At 37.0% G+C, this 18,185-nt stretch overlaps 3 protein-coding genes across 6 annotated transcripts in view; 2 read left to right on the forward strand and 1 right to left on the reverse strand.

Moving 5' to 3' along the window:
• The window catches only part of LOC105156084 (nuclear pore complex protein NUP98A), a 13,389-nt gene extending 3,744 nt beyond the window's left edge, over positions 1 to 9,645 (reverse strand). The window contains exons 1-11 of one of the 4 annotated variants that reach the window (XM_020692173.1): positions 9,505 to 9,645; positions 9,093 to 9,155; positions 6,844 to 7,143; positions 4,833 to 5,420; positions 4,227 to 4,454; positions 3,501 to 4,135; positions 2,692 to 2,764; positions 2,502 to 2,559; positions 559 to 700; positions 292 to 411; positions 22 to 162 (exon numbers count right to left, since the gene is read on the reverse strand). In XM_020692173.1, coding sequence (XP_020547832.1) covers positions 22 to 162; positions 292 to 411; positions 559 to 700; positions 2,502 to 2,559; positions 2,692 to 2,764; positions 3,501 to 4,135; positions 4,227 to 4,454; positions 4,833 to 5,420; positions 6,844 to 7,143; positions 9,093 to 9,108 — 2,301 coding nt within the window. In that variant the 5' untranslated portion in view covers positions 9,109 to 9,155; positions 9,505 to 9,645. Of the gene's footprint in view, positions 1 to 4; positions 163 to 291; positions 412 to 558; positions 701 to 2,501; positions 2,560 to 2,676; positions 2,765 to 3,500; positions 4,136 to 4,226; positions 4,455 to 4,832; positions 5,421 to 6,843; positions 7,144 to 9,092; positions 9,156 to 9,504 lie in introns of all 4 variants that reach the window. The other 3 variants (XM_020692172.1, XM_020692170.1, XM_020692171.1) reach the window with 3 other exon arrangements.
• On the forward strand, positions 11,623 to 14,483 carry LOC105156086 (BTB/POZ domain-containing protein At1g50280). The gene is made up of 3 exons (XM_011072125.2): positions 11,623 to 11,768; positions 11,837 to 12,967; positions 13,956 to 14,483. Exons 1-3 carry the CDS (start codon positions 11,691 to 11,693, stop codon positions 14,391 to 14,393), a joined length of 1,647 nt encoding a protein of 548 aa, XP_011070427.1. The 5' UTR covers positions 11,623 to 11,690; the 3' UTR covers positions 14,394 to 14,483.
• Positions 15,721 to 17,896, forward strand: LOC105156087 (pentatricopeptide repeat-containing protein At1g50270). The gene has a single exon (XM_020691429.1). The coding sequence runs from the start codon at positions 15,765 to 15,767 to the stop codon at positions 17,604 to 17,606; it is 1,842 nt and encodes a 613-aa protein (XP_020547088.1). The 5' UTR covers positions 15,721 to 15,764; the 3' UTR covers positions 17,607 to 17,896.

Raw genomic sequence — 18,185 nt, forward strand, 5'->3', positions numbered from 1 at the left:
ACGAATGGGAGTGCTCGGGGCCTTTGTTTTCTCAGCACTGGATCTAGAGGGCCACTGTTCCAGTGGACGAATCACTAGAGCTCTTGGATTCTCCCTTGGAACAAAGAGAGCATCTGCTTTTGGCGTACTGGGTGTTTCTTCATCATCATTGAAAAATGGCACCTGATTGGAGAAAAAGTAAGTGAAATGTGAACACAAATCAAACAGTCAACGTCCTTATGACAGCATATCATGGGACTGTAAGGAAAATATTAGAGAAAATATAAAGTATCATTGGAGAAGTAACATCACCTTTGGACCGTCGGCTTTTGGGTGATATTTCCTTACAGGCAGCCTAATACGCCGTTGAGAAAGGTGTCGAGATGTCAAAAGTGAAGATATTCTCACAGGCACTGGTTTTTCAACTACCTGCTTTAAAATGACAGTTATCACTGCTTTCTTTCAGTGTGAACAACTTATATCAATCAATACCAATCAATACAGTGGCAAGTCAAAGGACCGTGAATCAAAGACATCATGCAAGCTCCTCTGTGTTTAGTCAAGTAAAAGAATACTTACAGGCAAGCTGGAAATTCCATATTGAATAGAAGGAGAAGTGCCAGTGCGACCAATAGACATCTGAGGCATTGCTGGCAGAGTTCCAAAAGGATTTGTAATGGGGGCTGCTTGTGGAGCAACCATAGAGCTCTGGGTGCCTAACCTGAAAATTAAAATGCAAGACAAATTCATACATGATCTCAAACACACACAAGAAGAGGACATGAGGGTTAAACAAACTAACATTTACACACAACACAACACACTTTAAAACAATCAGGGATCTGGGAAGCCTATACTTATTCTTTACAATGTAAACATCCAAACGCCAATAATGGAATTTGTGAAGATTTGGGCGCATGTTTAAAGTCATAAATATGTTCTGCACTTGGGAACACGACAAGCCTATAAATGATTTGGCAAGGATACCAATTTGCTAGGAGAGGTAACAACTTACACCCAACATTTTCAATTTTCATTTGATTTTGAGTTCATTTGTTCTCATTATTTCCTTCTACTCCACCGCTGGATCAGAAACAATAAAGAAAATCTGTTTTATAGATGTGGAGTCCCCAACAACTGAAGATTGTGGTATAGGCAACCATCTTCTGAGACTCCACATAACATGAAGCATCATACATCCTTTTCGATCAGGTTACTTCTATTTTAAATATTAAAAAAGCTGCAAACCTCCACAAACTACACCAAGAGAAAAACATAAGACGAGGAAAATCCTCCAAAAGAAAAACACAAGGACCTGAAGTTGTGTATGGGCACATACTATCTCTACCCAGCCACAAATTAGTCACAGTGAACTTTCATCAGTGAAAAAGTCCAAAAGTAGCAACATTGAACATGACTTTCTGAAGGGATCACATCTATTTATGAATTCACATGCATTCTATCACTCCTCTCATCAAAAGATGGTAAGCAGCATCACCAATCAAAATTGGAGCATGAGGTGTTTAAAGTCTTGCCCTTCCAGTTTATGATCGTCCAGTTGAGAAGTTGATGTGTATAGTGAATATGTACAAGAATAATATGTAATCCATATTTATTACATGCCATTTTAAATAAAAAGCTAACCAGACAAACAAATGCTCTGAATTATAAAAACAAAAATTGATAAATTAAAAATAAGTTGAGGTTTACTGTGAATAAATGCTCTCGCTATATAGAGATGGATTAAACTGTGTTCTCTTTCACATCAATGAAATTTGATAAACATATTTAAAAATTGTGTATGGGGTGCACAAAAGGAACAGAACCACTTGAAATTGGTCCAAGACAGACTGCTGGTCGTTTGACATTGATCTGTAAATTTTGCAAATATCAAGAACTAACGCTCAACTTAGTTAAAGTTAAATTGTATTAAAGCAGGCTTGAGATCAACTCAGGTTCCATTGTATTAAAGAGGGCTGAGATTGTCTCTCTTAAAGCTCGGATTACCTACACACTTTCAAGCTCAACAAAAAAATAAAAAATAAAACCAAGCATGAAGATTCTCCATTCGAAACAACTCAATATATTTCCAGGGCGCGAATGTGGGTAGGCAGGCTTCGGGAAGAAGAGGACTGGGGCATTCAGTTCCAATCCAAGTAGAAATGGAGTTTCTTCAAATGTAAGAATGAATTTTTTTTTCTTCAATAACTCCACAGCTAAGTAAAAAGAATTGTAGGTAGAGTGCTATATTTCTAAATGTAGAATTGGAAAAGAAGCACATGCCACTGTGGCTCAAACTAGATAAAGTCCCTAGAATCAACCCCACATCCATGAGAAGAAAGGGGGTGAAGGGCGAATAGAGGAGCAAATCACACGAGTAGATCAAGTCAATCATCCGCATGAACAACAAGCACTTCCAAGATAAACTACGTATATCAAAGAGCTCAACTACTCATCAAAAAGTAAGTATTAAATTACAGCAAGATCAGAAAAATGAAGAAACAAGAAAAAAAGTGACATACGCTTGTCCAAACGCATTATTGCTAAACATGCCAGGGGTGCCGCCAAAGCCACTTGCACCTGCCATAAACATAAGATATTAATTGAAACAATAAGCACAATGCAATTTTCCACAGATAGAAGGAGTAACAAATGACATTGTTAAGGACGATAGAAACAAGCTCAATGCCGATTAACCTGGTTGTGACTGACCAAAGTTGCTAAAGCTAAAACCACCAGAACTCTGAGCCGGTTGTGCAGATTGAAATGGTGTAGCCAGAGAGGGCTTCAAAGAGAAGCAAGAAGAGAATAAATTAGTAGTCGAAGAAAAGGGATGTCAGCAAAGAAAGCAAGAAAGAACAAAATGTTGGAATTAGGCCAACAATCTAAGTTCACAAAATTGAAACAAGAACCAAAGTGTAATTAATTAATTTAATTTACACGTCATTTGTTTAATTAGCCAGGTTTCAGGTCAAACACACATCATCCTTCCATGCTTAAATATCTGAATAAACCTAAGTGGAAAACATATGATGGACAACTCCTCAATCTAATGACTATGGAAGAAAACTAACTCGAATGGACTGCTCCTAAAGACATATCTCCAAACACGTTCACCAATGATTCAGCTACAACTTTCAAAATAAACGTTCAGGCTCTCATTACACATCCATTTGAAATAACTACAACCTAATTGAATTTCTACCCAATTTAATGTCTATAAATAAACCAAAATAGTACATTACACGGATTTTTATAATAAATAACAAGGATAAAAGATTTCTAGTCTGAAATATAGTCTATAGACTCGTGCACATACAGTTGCTAGCTTCAAGTGCTTTCCCAACATAAGAATCGCTTAGCCCAAGCTCAACACAATATCTTAGTTGTGAAGTTCAAAAAATGAAATATCAACTCAGCATTGAATGTAACAGCCTTTAAGCCTTGTCTATGTTTGCTTTAAGAGTGCAGCACGGAAATGGCAAGTAGGAGTAAGAGAAGTATAGTTCATAGAAACTCACAGTTGTTTGACCAAACCCCAAAGTGTTGGTGTTACTTAGAAGTGATGAAGTGCTGGAGAAAAGATTGCCACCAAAGCCTGTTGAGGGAGTACTAAACAAATTTGACTGACCAAATCCAGGTGCAGTTTGGCCAAAGGCAGAGGAGGTCTGTCCAAAAGGAGAACTAGTCTGTGCAAGTGTTGGTGTAGTCGATTGGAATAATGGGGAGGACTGAGTGTTGCCAAAACCCAAGCCAGTACCAAAGGCAGATGCAGTCCCCTGTGTTGCTGTGGCACCAAAAATAGATGGTGATCCAAAAGCAGATGTGCTGGAAGAGCTAAAAAGAGAAGGAGAGGTATTGACTCCAAATGCTTGAGTTGTGTTGCCAAATAGGGAGGGCGTTGTTGATGATGTTGAACCAAAAGGGTTAGATGTATTCGATGTTCCAAAAGGTGAAGAACCAAATGCAGAAGTGGATGAAGATCCAAAGCCTGGACTACTAAATACTGGGGTTTTTGGAGCAAATGGATTGGAAGAGGTTGTAGATGAAAAAGGATTTGCAGATGATTGGCCAAACGCGGGAGTAGATGAGGATCCAAAGCCTGAACTACCAAAGCCAACAGCAGCAGTAGCCTGACCAGCAGGAGCTGGCCCTCCTGTATTTATTACAGTAAAAGATTATCAGTAACACATTATGTAACAAATTCTTCTGGAGTTCCTCAGATTTCAATGAGATTGGATAAGCACCTTTATCTCCTAACTGGTAGTCCTCCCATCTAAGTTCTTCATGGCTTTTATCTTTGTACACCGGCATGGCTGAAATAGATTCTAGTTTCCCAGCTGGCTGTGTACTAGTGGCACCATCTGTCTCAGGTGTTGGTGAGTAGGGTGACACCCTACTTCCCCCTCGTTGCCCTCCAAAAGCAGTCTGGCCAAAACCAGGGCTACCAAAAGCGGGGGTCGTAGTCTGTGCTCCTGTAAGGGTCAAAGCCAAGCTCAGAAACAACTATATATATAATCCCAACAACTGCTGCACTTGGAGGATTCCATAAAACACGACCTCATTGTTCTTGTTGGATCCAGGGTTTTAGTGAGGAAAAGCATAGAAAATTAAGTACCATGCATTCCTTATGAAAGATTAGGTACAATTTTAAACAATTGTCAATGTAATTGACCATCATTTGGAAAAAAAATAGACATATGTATAAACTGAAATACATAAACATTCCTTTGTGGTTTTCCTTCAAAACTGAACCAACATAGTATCTGCTTTAGCATTTTCCTCATTCACAACCAATGTCCAATCATACTAAAATAAAACTTAACACCATCAAATACTTGAAAACAACTCACCGAAAGAAGAACTTTGAGCTCCAAAAGATGATGTCGCACCAAATGGGCTACTTCCAAATGCAGAAGTTGACTGGCCAAATGCTGGACTGGATCCAAAGTTAAAAGACGGAGTACTTGAAGCACCAAATGCTGGAGTAGCTGAGGCACCAAATGCAGGTGCGGTTGTGGCACCAAATGCAGGGGTACTTGTGGCACCAAACGCAGGAGTGCTTGTAGCACCAAATGCCGGCGTGCTAGAAGCCCCAAATGCTGGAGTGGAAGCCGCACCAAATGCCGGAGTGGTTGATCCAAAAGGAGAACTCGACACACCAAAGCCACCACCTGTGCTACCAAACGTTGGGCTTGCTGTAGAACCAAAGGCAGGGGTACTGGTAGCACCAAAAGCGGGTGTACTTGGTGCACCAAATGCAGGACTACTCGATGAACCAAATGTGGGTTGACTTGGTTGTCCAAAAGGAGTTGATGAACCAAATAGATTATTCCCAAAAGCTGGTTGTGATTGCTGAAATGAGCTCCCAAAGGGACTTGTTTGAGTGGTGCTAGATCCAAAACCACCAAAAGCAGGCTTCTGCCCAAACACCGATGAACCTACATTTCAACAATGTTAATCAAAATAAGAATAAACAAGAACTGTATGATTAAGATATTCACTTTAGACAAAAGACCCGTAAGGCCAAGCTGAAGGAAAACAACATATAAGCCAGAGCTGGAGGAACAAAAACAGATGGTTCCAAATATAAACCAAAAGACAAAGAGAAAGCTCATAGACGATTTAACAAAAACCAACAACACTATAAGGGCATCTAGCGGAAGCCTGTTATTATAGCAAGGTAATAACAAGGACAATGCCCGCAGAAAAGTTAAAAGAAAAGGTCTACTCTCAATCAAATGACCAAATGCAGAAATTCGTGAAACAAACAGCTATGCTGAAAATCATTATGGGCACCGTTTAAGCATTGCCAACAATGCTGACAAACTAAATCCAGAATATACTTTGAACCGCATACTATCTTTGTAAACTTCCTTTTCAAGCTCTCGTATGACGAAGTTACATAATTTAGGAAACTTCGAGTCTTTAAGGAATGATTTTCATTTGAAGTTTTCAGCCCATATGGTCTAGCCATGTAATATTCCGTGAGTGAAAATTTGACTTGATTGCTATAAGCATGCTATGATGTGCAAGATCAAACACAATTGAGCATTTCTTAGCAGGTCAGGCGTCGTCAACACAACCGATGTGTCCTTCAAGACAACATGATTTTCAATCACCTGCACAAATTATTAACTTCAACGTGCATTGTAGATGGCTTTTGATGAAGCAGACAAGATCAATCATATGAAACAAAAAGACACATTTTGGAATGACATCAACAGCATGATCATAAATTCTTAAACACAAGTCCTTCTCTAAGAACTGCTCTAAAACCAAGTAGACAGAGTATGTCACAGAATACATGCTTCATCCTGATCCAATGAAACAGCTGTATCAGTTAATATAGGGAATGGCACCCATGCCCGTCCGCAAAAATAACACTTCCAAGCATAAAGTCATGCAGACACTCGATTACCAACATGGTAGCGAGGACAGGGGGCAGTAAGGAAGGAACATATTAAGCTACCAAAAGTATGCATACTTTAACGCTGGATACAAGGAGGGGGGGAAGGAAATACAGAGATTTGTGAGATTTAATGTGCCAAATTAATAAAATGGTGTTAAATTGTCATTTAATCCTTCACCTAACCCCTCTGACTGAGAGAGGAAAGTCGTGAAGGGTGAATTATGTCTTCAATTTCAATCCTGATAAGTTCCTTTCGTCATAAAGCAAGAGAATGAACTTTGAAACTCAACTAGATACAACCCATCACAACTTCACATCAGGAGGCATTAGATTGCCCTAGCTTTAAAGAAAGTAAACAAATCAACCCATGCATAAACTCCTACAAGGAGATCCAAGAATGGATGAGAACCATTATTTTGTTACTAGGTGGTTATATCCATAAATGCACTTACCACCAAATGCCGAAGATGAGTTTCCAAATGCGGAACCTGAGGCAGCTCCAAATGTAGGTGTTGAACTTCCAAAGGCAGGTGATGAAGAAGCACCAAAGACAGAAGTGGAACCTAAAGGAGAAGAAGACTGAGCACCAAAAACACCAGTAGACATGCTGCCAAAAATGGATCCCCCAGTTTGTGAACCAAAAGGGGTTGTACTACCGAAGGGTTTAGGAGCAAATGGGTTGCTATTAGCATTATTAGTCTGCCCAAAGACGGGTTGGGACCCAAATGGGCTACTAGATGACTGCCCAAAAGCTGTAACACAACCAAAAAGTTAGTACAGGAAGGCAAACAAGTCATAAACAAAAAAAGAAATCATCATCTACTGTGTACATGGACACTCATCAGTAAACTATTAATCATTTGTGTCACATTAAGCAGTAGGAATTGAAGGCTCAGCAATATAAATAGATGGAAACAAGCAATTAAATATACATATGAGTTCAGCAGCCAAAGTCGTGCTGATGCAAGTCAAATGATAGTTGGAACTTGGAAGTATTAGTACAACATAGTAAATTAAAAATATAGTGCCCACTGTACCATATGTTGCAGAAAACAAAAGGGAAGAATGAAAATTCAAGCTAAGAAGTCAATTATTCTTTGCATTTTATTCTTCATTTAAACAATTGACACTCTTCAAACTTAATTAGTTTTAATGGAAGTTGCAAGTACAATCCATTATCATTTCTCCGTCCCATTAAAACATTTATGTTTCCATTTATATTTGTCAAGTAATATCTGGCCCATGTGGAAGTCAAGGTTGTTCCATCCGCACAGTTTGCATTACTAAGTCGATTTTCTTTTAATTCTTGAACTTCTTCGCAATCTAAACTAACTTATCTAGAGTTTATACATTCCTAACATATTGTGCTTTGTGATTAACTCAAAGTGACTGACATCCACTACATGACTTCTACAATCATTATCCTAAATAGCTCTAAGATGAGGGATAATTCTGGAGAAACGACACCGGATAGGTAACTGAAAGTCCATCATTCTGCTCTCTTAATTTCTCTGAAAAGTTAAAGAAGAAGTCAATCATGGATTGTGCCTTTTTCATTAATGACATAAGTCACCAACTCTAATTCATTTATAAGCATATTTCTAGCTCCTTTAGGAATTAAAATCCAACTGCATCAATTGTGTCTTCCTTCTATTTCTGCAACTCCTAAATTTCAACCATACAACAGAACTCACATGTAACTCATTGGTGGTTGCTCCGCATCCCACAAAAGTACAATATAAAAATAGGGAAATTACTGCAACACCTTAGAATCAACTTTGGAACTAAAAAAGCTACAATAATATTTTTCCATCCGAAAAACCCACTCACCAACTTTTCATTTAAAAATTTAAAAAAAATCATATCATTAACACCATTATAAGTTCTTGATTTTTGGAGTAAATCACTCATGACATCTTAGATTAACATACTATAAGTATAAAGTGCCAAAAAAATGATTAAATTATTTAATGCTTGCCATACCCAAAAACGTATTCAATTTGAAAATCCAACAAAAAAATCCACAAAATGAACTCAGTTTCCATTTTTAATGTAAGAAACCGACGCAATTTATTCTAAAGTCACAAGCTTATAGACAAAAACTTAAAGGCCATTACAGAAGCTAATCTTTTCAAATCAAAAGTTGGTAGTTCTGAGTTTAAAAACATTTTCAAGGGTTCTTCTGGATTTAAAAGTTTATTCTAGGGGGTATGCAAGTATGACCCAATGCTGCAACCAGAACCAAGCAACAATTGCAGATGCTGACAGGAGGTGGTAATCATTTCTATACAATTATCTCTGTTTTTACTTGTCTCTACAATTCTCCTTGCAATTACACATCCATTCCTTCTTATCAATTATCAAAATTCAGAATTTAGACAAGCATATAGCACTGAGATTTTGCAAAATGGGCATATAAAATTACACAGCATAGCCATCCGAAGCACTCAGTTAAATGTTACAAGATTACAATATAATTCAAGATCATCATGGACTATTAATCTAACCAATAGTTTACACATTTTAAGTTTTTCCAAATTTGCATTCAAGAATAAAACCAGAGAAAGGAGAGGATATGGGAGAATATAAAATGAGTAGGAGAGGAATTCACAAGAATATATCGCCAAAGAGCAACCAATATTGGCATCATAGAATAATCAAAGCAAAGTCCAAATCAACAAACTGGTGAATGAGCACTTACGGTTGCTTCCAAACATCAGTTCTCAGCAAAGCAAAACAGTAGCGAGTTGCCGTTGATGTAAATCTGAACAGAAAACGTACAAAAAGAAAAACTTCGTTACCACAAGGAGAAAAAGGAAATCTCGCATAAAAACTTTACAAAATCCAAGCAAGAATAAATAAATTCGAAATGCAGACAGTTGTTAACACCAAGCACCCCAACAGGGGCAAACACTTAAACGAATAAATAAAAATCCAGGTATCAATATTGCGCGCGCGCTGCGTTGGTAGAAACCAACTTTCCAACAACAAAGGCATTTTTAATATGAGATTGTGCACGAAACTAGATTTCAAAACCTGAAACCCGAACTAGAAACAACGAAGAGCATCCAAACAGATAGCTAGCGTTATATATTATACGTTAATAGCGATACCTTCCGATAAAATTCCGGAGACGGTAGTGGATCCACCACCAGCAGCGGCAGCGCGGCGACTGCGAGCGATGAAAAGGGTCGCGTAATAGAAAAGCTGAGAGCTCGACGAGGACAGAGAGGAGAAGGTGAAATTAAATTACTTTAGGAACACAATGAGACGGACCAAATGGGGATTTAGTGTGGAATTGGACCATGGGCTTTGCTCTTGTTGGGCCTTTAGATATTTCTTGGGCTCGTATTATGGCCCAACTCGCTCTGGTCCTTAATGTTTTGAAAAATTATAATTTTGCCCCTTAAATACATACTATTGTTGTAATCCTCCTCAATAATTTGAATCTCACACATTTGAAGGTGATTTTCTTCACCATAAGTCATATTTGGCCAAAAGATGGATGGTGACGATGTCCCAAGACGAATGAGGATTATGTTATTTTAATGAAAATACTCTAAATATGAGTAGTATTTCACTAAATACTAAAATTATGATCTATAAGTTTAATTTTCTCAAAGTGGGAAATAATAAAACTTTATCATTATTATTCATTATTAGTTTTTCATCCTTCACTCGTCCCCTTTCTTTTAGTGTTAGCATTTTTAGTCCAAACTCCAACAAAAGATGCCAAGTGTAAAGAAAGAATTTTTGAAGAAGATTCAAGTGTAATATTAAAATTATTTTGGGAGAAAGTATAATTTTGGGCTAAACATAATTAATCCTAAAAGAATAATAATAAGTGAAGTTTATATCCTTTCTCAGCTGTTTTTATAAATCCCTGGATAAAATCACCCTTGGTAATATTTCAAAACTTGCAGGGTGCAAATGTAATACAAAATTAAAGTAGGTAGCCTTAATAAGTTGCGTTCTGAATCGTTTGTGTAAGTTTATACGCATATAAGCTATCACGTATAATTCCATTATTAACCAAAAGAATTAGTGCAATAGTGTAAGGTCTCATTGTGTTCACATGTGTGGGGTCGATCTATTTAATGCAAAATTTAATATTCGAACCCCATTTTGTATTAGATTCCCCTCAAACCAACGACAGCTACTTGAATCTTGATCGACGAAGATAACACATTATTATGTGTTAATCCAACGATTCAGAATTCATGTGTATATAATGTGGGCGACATCGGATTTTCCCGAGAAGCACAAGAGTGCCAGCAGAAGACAACACTGTTGTTGGTCATCATCGAAAAACAATATCCCATTTCTATATATCTACAGCATACGCACAGCTTCACCCACCCGTGATGCTGCCGCAAACCATTCTTATATATCTATCTATACTATTATAAAATAAAAAAAATTGTCTTATCAATTCTTTTAAATGCTCATTTATTTTTTAATTTTTTTTTTTAGAATAGAATAGTTATATTTTTTATAGGTGAATAAAAATTTATCCATGTAATATTGAAAATAAGCACATTATCCTTTATGAAAAAAAAATATAGCAATTTACCCACTTATATATTGTTGTATTTTAAAAAATATAGGGAGATAAGTTGCTGTTTATTTTTTCATAAAATGGGTAATTTACTCATTTGCAATATCACAAGGGGATTGCTTACATTTTTTCTATTTTTTAATACTTTTATAATTATAATTTTTTTCCCACACGCACTACTCCATTATTTCTCTCATCAAATTTTTTCATATTTTTTTTTTGACAAATTTCTATATTTTTGTTAAATCTATAATTATAATATATTTTTTTCTCTCAGCTTACGTCAGACTTTTTTCTTACTCATTCTCACACCATGATTGTTCTTTTTCACATATTGTTTCTCTATCCTCACCTCGTAATTGTTTTTTATATGCTCGCATAAACTGCATGCAACGAAAACTAGTATTGATATAAAAAATAAAAGCCCTCCATTTTCATATGCGGCGGTTAATGACCCACAACACTAATTTTTTATGTAGCTATAAATGTTTTCGATTGATAAAATAACAAACTTATTTAACTTTTAAAATTTTATATTAATTGACAAATTAATTTTATTCTGTTAAAATATATTAATTAATATATTCTCTTATTTATAATATATTTAAAAATCTAAAAAAAATTATTATATGCAAACGCATACGAACACGTAATAAGTGTATGTATAGATACCCAAACAAAGAGAAGTTCATAAATGCATTTTAGTGCTGTAGATTACTTTGAAACTCGTAGTTTCTTTCAATGCAAAGCGGTACCATGTCAGAACTCTGTGATCTGCAAGTTCGTATCAATGGCCAACAAACTTTCCTCCTCTCTGAGGTAATGTCGGTATCTAAACTTTCTTGAATTCAATTTTTGAAATCTTTCTTGATTTCTGGGCTCTACAGGGAATCCTGTCCAAGTACTCAGGGAAGTTGAGAAAGATAATCAAACAAGAAAAGCGAAGGACCCAAATCAGGAATTCAGGGATTGAGATTGATGATTTTCCAGGAGGGCCTGACGGGTTTGAGCTGGTTTCAAGATTCTGTTACAACAATGGCAGCATTCCAATCACGGTTTCCAACGTTTCCCTCCTCCATTGCTGCGCTGTGTTTCTTGGGATGTCTGAGAAAGCATCCCGCGTCAATCTGTTGCATCAGACTGAAGTCTTTCTTGAAGGGATTTTCTACTGGTCTTGGAATGAAATCCTCACCTGCCTCAAGAACTGTGAGCCCTTTTTCTCCTGTGCAGAATCCTGTGGCCTTGTTGAGAAGCTCTTGAGCTCTCTTCTTGCCAAGATTGCGCAGAATTCTGATGTGAATTTTCGTTCTGTTTCGTCGTCATCGTCTTCATCTTCTCCAGATACCATGCCTGGTTTAAGATCACCACCTGTTTGTAATAGGTCTTCATCAAGAAAAGCTTGGGCCTGGTGGTTTCAAGACTTGGCCATTTTGAGTCCAAAGATCATCGAGCAGTTCATCAGGGCATCGTGGGCTTGCGGTAGTGATAACAACAATTTAGTCCTCACAAGATTTCTCATACATTATCTGAAAACTGCCCTCCATTCCAACGGCGGTAAAAGTGTCTTGAAAGAATACAGTGGCCTAGCAGGAACAGCAGTAAATGGTGTGGTTTCTATGGGAAAGACTGCATTTTCTTGTAGAGGACTGTTTTGGGTGTTGAGAATCGTCTCCGGCTTCAGCCTGAGCAGAGAGCGGAGAACTGCATTGGAGAGGCTGATTGGCGGGATGCTCGATCAGGCAACTTTAGACGATTTGTTGGTATCCGGAGGGGGCAACGGAGAGGTCTACGATGTGAATCTTGTGGTCAGATTGATCAGACTGTTTGTTCATTACAATGATAAAATGTCCTTGCACAAGATGAAGAAAGTTGGAGAGTTGATTGACATGTACTTGGTAGAGATTGGTCCTGATCCCAACCTCAAGATTTCAAAATTTGTTGGAGTTGCTCAGAGTTTGCCTGATTTTGCAAGGGATTCATTTGATCAAGTATACAGAGCTATTGACATCTATCTTCAGGTGATACATTGCTTCATTTTCTCCATACATACTAATTTTCATTTTTCTTTCTTTTCCATGTGATCTTCCATCCATGCTATAGAGATAATGGATTAATGGTGTGGGATTGAGGTTCTTGGAGTACGGTGGGGTGGGGGTAGATGGGGGCAAAAACAAATACAAAAAAATGATACAAAAGACAAAGAACATGTTTCTTCACTTGGACTTTTGCATGTTTTTCAACTTCAAAATCTTGAAATGAATGGATCAGGTTCCTAGCATTGCTTTTTCTCCTTCCAAGTGTATATGAAGTGAAAACAGAGTTTCAAGGGCCTTAATTTCTTCATTATCAATAATTAAGCATCAACCATTAATTATTCTCTGCTAGAACATAGTTTGCATGTATATTTCTGCAGTGTATTTGTCTTTTCTCCTTGTGTCTTGTGCTGTAGTCACCTGTGAATTCTACAACTCTTGGACATATACGAATTGTCATTATCTAAACTTTTAAAATGCATAATATTCGATTAGCGTTGTTTCTAACTTAATTGTCGTCTAACCTACCGGTCAACAATCAGCTGCTTATGTTTACAAGCAAAAGATATTAGCCTGTATTTTAAAGCTTAAAACAATAACATTCTTCCACTTGTGGCAAGTTTCTCCCTGGATTCCAGACAAAAACAGGACGATTTGAGTAACAATAAGCAATTAAAATAGAGAGTAGACGGCATTTAGTCACGGGATTTCACTCGCTTCTCTCTTACAAGTCAATACGTCTTCTACATTGATATAGACATTATCTTGATGGTGCCGTGAGTGATAGGTATAGGGGAAACCTGATTTTCCACAGAATAAGACAAAAACATTTATCTCTTACATTATTGGAGTGTTTCTTTTGTTTTTGATGAATTATTACATAATTTGACGCTTCTCATATTATGATTGATGGTGTTGTTTAGCAACTTATCAGAGAACTTATGAATTGAAATGCGCCTTTTATCCGCTGCAGTCCCATCCAGCTCTTTCCTTGGAGGAGAGATCAAGGTTGTGTAGATGCCTGAACTACGAGAAGCTAAGTCTGGAGACCTGCAAAGACCTTGCCGACAACCCAAGGATACCTCCAAGAATCGCGGTTCAAGCACTTGGATACCAGCACGCGACCACTCAAACTATGGAGTTTGTGAACGATGTTGATAGATCAAGCCCGAGCAGCAGGAGCAAAGGTAGCAATAACAGCAATGACTATCAGCTGGTGTTGTACAAAGGTAACGACAATTACAGCAAGTCGGGCACGTTGTGCTCGCCGGAAGAAATGAAAGTAAACCTGGAGAGAATGCAGTGGAGGGTGGTGGAATTGGAGAAAGTGTGCAGAGAAATGCAGGGTCATGTGGCGAGAATGGTGAAGCTTGCCCCTCAACACAATAGGCCACCGCCTAAATTGTGTTGATGACCTATGTTATGTTGTTCACACATAATTGCTTGACATGTGGTGGTTCTTGTATGTAGCTGCTATAAAAATATGAAAAAATGCGAATCATGTCGTGTCGATATAATATAAATTTTATTGTTGAGTGCTATCAAATTTGTCATAATGTCATCCAAAATTATTAAAATATTTAAATTACAACGATCTCTCTTAAAATTTGACATAATTATAAATATTTTTTATTGTATGAGAATTATCAATTCTCACCATGTTTGATGTATTTATGTAATTCTTATATGAAAACTTGGAATTGTCAAAGGATACTAAGGATTAGGCCAATTGTTCCAGTTAAAAATCAGGAGAATGTTAATATTTTTTTAAAAAAGAAGAGGATATTTGTAATTATGCTAAATTTTAAAATAAATCATTGTAATTTACCCATTAAAATGTGCTTATTAGAAAATAATTTTGATTTTCATTTCTGTATAAAAATGATCACATTAACTTACGAATTTTCATATAAAAATTAACCATAAAATCCAATATTTAGATAAGTTTCAATTGTCTAAATTATTTACTAGTATAAGACACCTAACTTTTATTTAATTAAATAATATAATAAAATTTTGAATTCCTAGTGTTGTTTAGTAATGAAAATTTTTACGCAAATCAAGTTTGGTTGGACCAAATTAATTAAAGCATAATATAATTATCATGTGATTGATTACTTTATTTAAGTTGTAGATCAATCATACGGCAACTATATTACATATTATATAATTGATTTAGATTTGATCGATAGTAAAATTTTCCCCATTCGGTAGTAAATAAATGAGATAATTACACTCTCATTTTTTCAGATTTGGTGTAGTTACACGTAAACTCCATGATTTGAAAAATTGCATTTAGCACTCCTGAGGTTTGCAAGTCTAACAAATAAATCAGTCAAAATTTACCGAAATCGTTGATATTAACAAAAAAATTGGATAAAAATATATATTTACTTTCAATTGACTTATTACTAATTTTTTGCAGGTCAAATAATTTTTTTTATTGAATTACCCACATACGTGTTCACACGTCAAAGCATATGAGGAAGTATATATTCACCGTTTAGCCGTGTTTGACCTAAAATAAGTAAATAATAAGTCAATCAAATGGTAAATATCAATTTTTATTCATTTTTTTATTGATATTAGCAAATTTAATGAATTTTTTTATTTATTGATAAGTCTGTTTAGTAGACGAAAGAAACTTCAAAACTACTAAATATAATTTTTTAAATTATATATTTTTTTAAGTATTATTACATTAAACACGGGGGAGCGTAATTAACCGTAAATAAATTGGCAGAGGAATTATCCAAGTAGCCGTTGGCTGTCGTATCCTTTCATGTCTAAACTTCTAGACCCTTCAATTTTCAAAAAGTTGAACCTCGCAGTACGCTACTTGTCGCAGCAATTCCATCGCCACAGCAATTTCGGAGTCAAGAAGAATCCGTCATTGGAGCTCTTGAAACTGCGGCAGATTCACTCGCTTCTCATCGTCTCTGGATTTTCTCACCACTCATCATTTCTCACAAGACTGCTCCTTCACTGCCTCTCCCTTCCTACCTTTCCTAGCGCCTATGCTGTTTCCATTTTCGACCAAATACGCGACGCCAATGTCTTCACTTACAACGCCCTTATCAGAGGTTTCAGTTCCGACCCACAAAATGCCATTTTCGTCTATATTAGGATGCGCCAAGAGGGTGTCTTACCCAATAAGCACACCTACCCTTTACTGCTCAAGTCTAAAAGCAAAGTGCCTTTGCAGATTTTCGCGCAGGCAATTAAGTTTGGTTTCGGTTGTGATCATTTTGTGCGCAACTCTTTGGTTTCTGCCTTATCCAATTGTGGGCTCATTGAGAGTGCTCGCCAGGTGTTTAATGAAATGACGCGCAAGGATGTTGTCGCCTACACTGCGTTAATGGATGGATATGTTAGGAATGCTCGTGCTTTTGAGGCGCTGGAACTCTTCCTAGAGATGAGAGTTTTGGGGGTTTGCGTGGACGAGGTTGCTGTTGTCAGCGCTCTGTGTGCTGTTGGAATGCTGGGCTGTCTTTGGCTTGGGAGGTGGATACATGGGTTCTTTGTTGAGTCGGGAAGAGTTGTCCGAGACTTTTATGTTGGCAGTGCTCTTATTGACATGTATTCCAAGGGTGGTTGCTGTGACGATGCACTTAAAGTTTTTCGTGATATGCCTCATAGGAATCTTGTTTCCTGGAGTGCTTTATTGGCTGGTTATGTGCAGTGCAAAAGGTTTAAGGATGTCCTGCTTCTTTTCCAGGAAATGCTAGTTGAGAAAGTCAAACCTAATGAAGCTACATTAGCAAGTGTTCTCACAGCATGTGCACAGCTTGGCGCATTGGATCAAGGGAGGTGGGTCGATAAGTATATAGTTACACGAAAATTAGAATTAAATTCAGTACTTGGGACTGCTTTGATTGATATGTATGCCAAGTGTGGGTGCATCAACAAAGCATTTTGTGTTTTCGAGAGGATTCATGCAAAAGATGTATACCCATGGACAGCGTTAATCTTTGGGCTGGCAATCAATGGCGATGCGATGGGCTCCCTGAATCGCTTCTCTCAGATGGTCAGTGGTGGGGTGCAACCCAATGAGGTTACCTTTACTGCTGTTTTAAGTGCTTGTTCTCATGGAGGACTTGTGAATGAGGGACAGCACCTGTTTTCATCGATGGGTGGTGTTTATGGTATAAAACCCACTGTTGATCACTATGGTTGTATGGTTGATCTCCTTGGTCGGGCAGGTCGTTTGCAGGAAGCAGCAAAGTTGATTGAAGACATGCCAATTGAGCCTAGTGCTGGCATATGGGGTGCTTTGTTTGGTTCTTGCATGATTCACAAGGACTATGAGCTGGGCAGAATTGTAGGGAATCATCTAATTAGGTTACAGCCATACCATAGTGGAAGATACGCCCTTTTGGCAAACTTGTATTCTAAATGCCGCAATTGGGAAGCAGCTGCTAACATGAGAAAAAAGATGAATGAAGTTGGAGTAGAGAAAACTCGAGGATGTAGCTGGATTGAGTCGAATGGTGCACTTCACGAGTTTGTTGCCTTTGACAAATCACATGCCGCCTCAGTAACTGTATATGGCATCCTGGACAACCTTACAGCTCAGATACAACAGCTTCCTTTTCTTCTGGATCCCAGTCTTCTCGAGTTTTAAACCTATGGAATTCTCGGAGAAATGGCTACAGATATTTCAAGCATTTTGGAGGGCACCGAGGTATTCGCCGTGATTTAATTATGATAAGTCAATCGAGGGTAATTATCAATTTTTATTTATTTAATTTTGTTAATATCAGCAAATTTAGTGAAATTTAATTAACAGAGGGACTTATTTGTTGGACGAAAGCAAATATCAGGAGTACTAGATACAATTTTTCAAATCATAGGGGTTCTACGTATAATTACACTAAACGTCAAAAAAGGGGAGTATAATTATCCTCATTTGTTTTCACACATTAATCTTGTGAGGCAATAAATTTTCACTGTTATAAAAGTAATTTAGTACGCAAAAAGTTACTTGACCTACAGTGAGTCAGTAATAAGTCAATCGATGGTAAATATCAATTTTTTCATTCAGTTTTTTTGTTAACATCAGCAAATTCGATAAATTTTATTAATTGATGGACTTATTTATTAACGGAAGCAAACTTCAAAGATGCTATATGTAATTTATTAAATTATAGAATAATTTACATGTAATTATACCAAACATAAAATGTGAGGAATATAAAATTAT

Source organism: Sesamum indicum, linkage group LG2 (assembly GCF_000512975.1).
Source record: "Sesamum indicum cultivar Zhongzhi No. 13 linkage group LG2, S_indicum_v1.0, whole genome shotgun sequence".
In the NCBI taxonomy this organism is placed as follows: Eukaryota; Viridiplantae; Streptophyta; class Magnoliopsida; order Lamiales; family Pedaliaceae; genus Sesamum; species Sesamum indicum.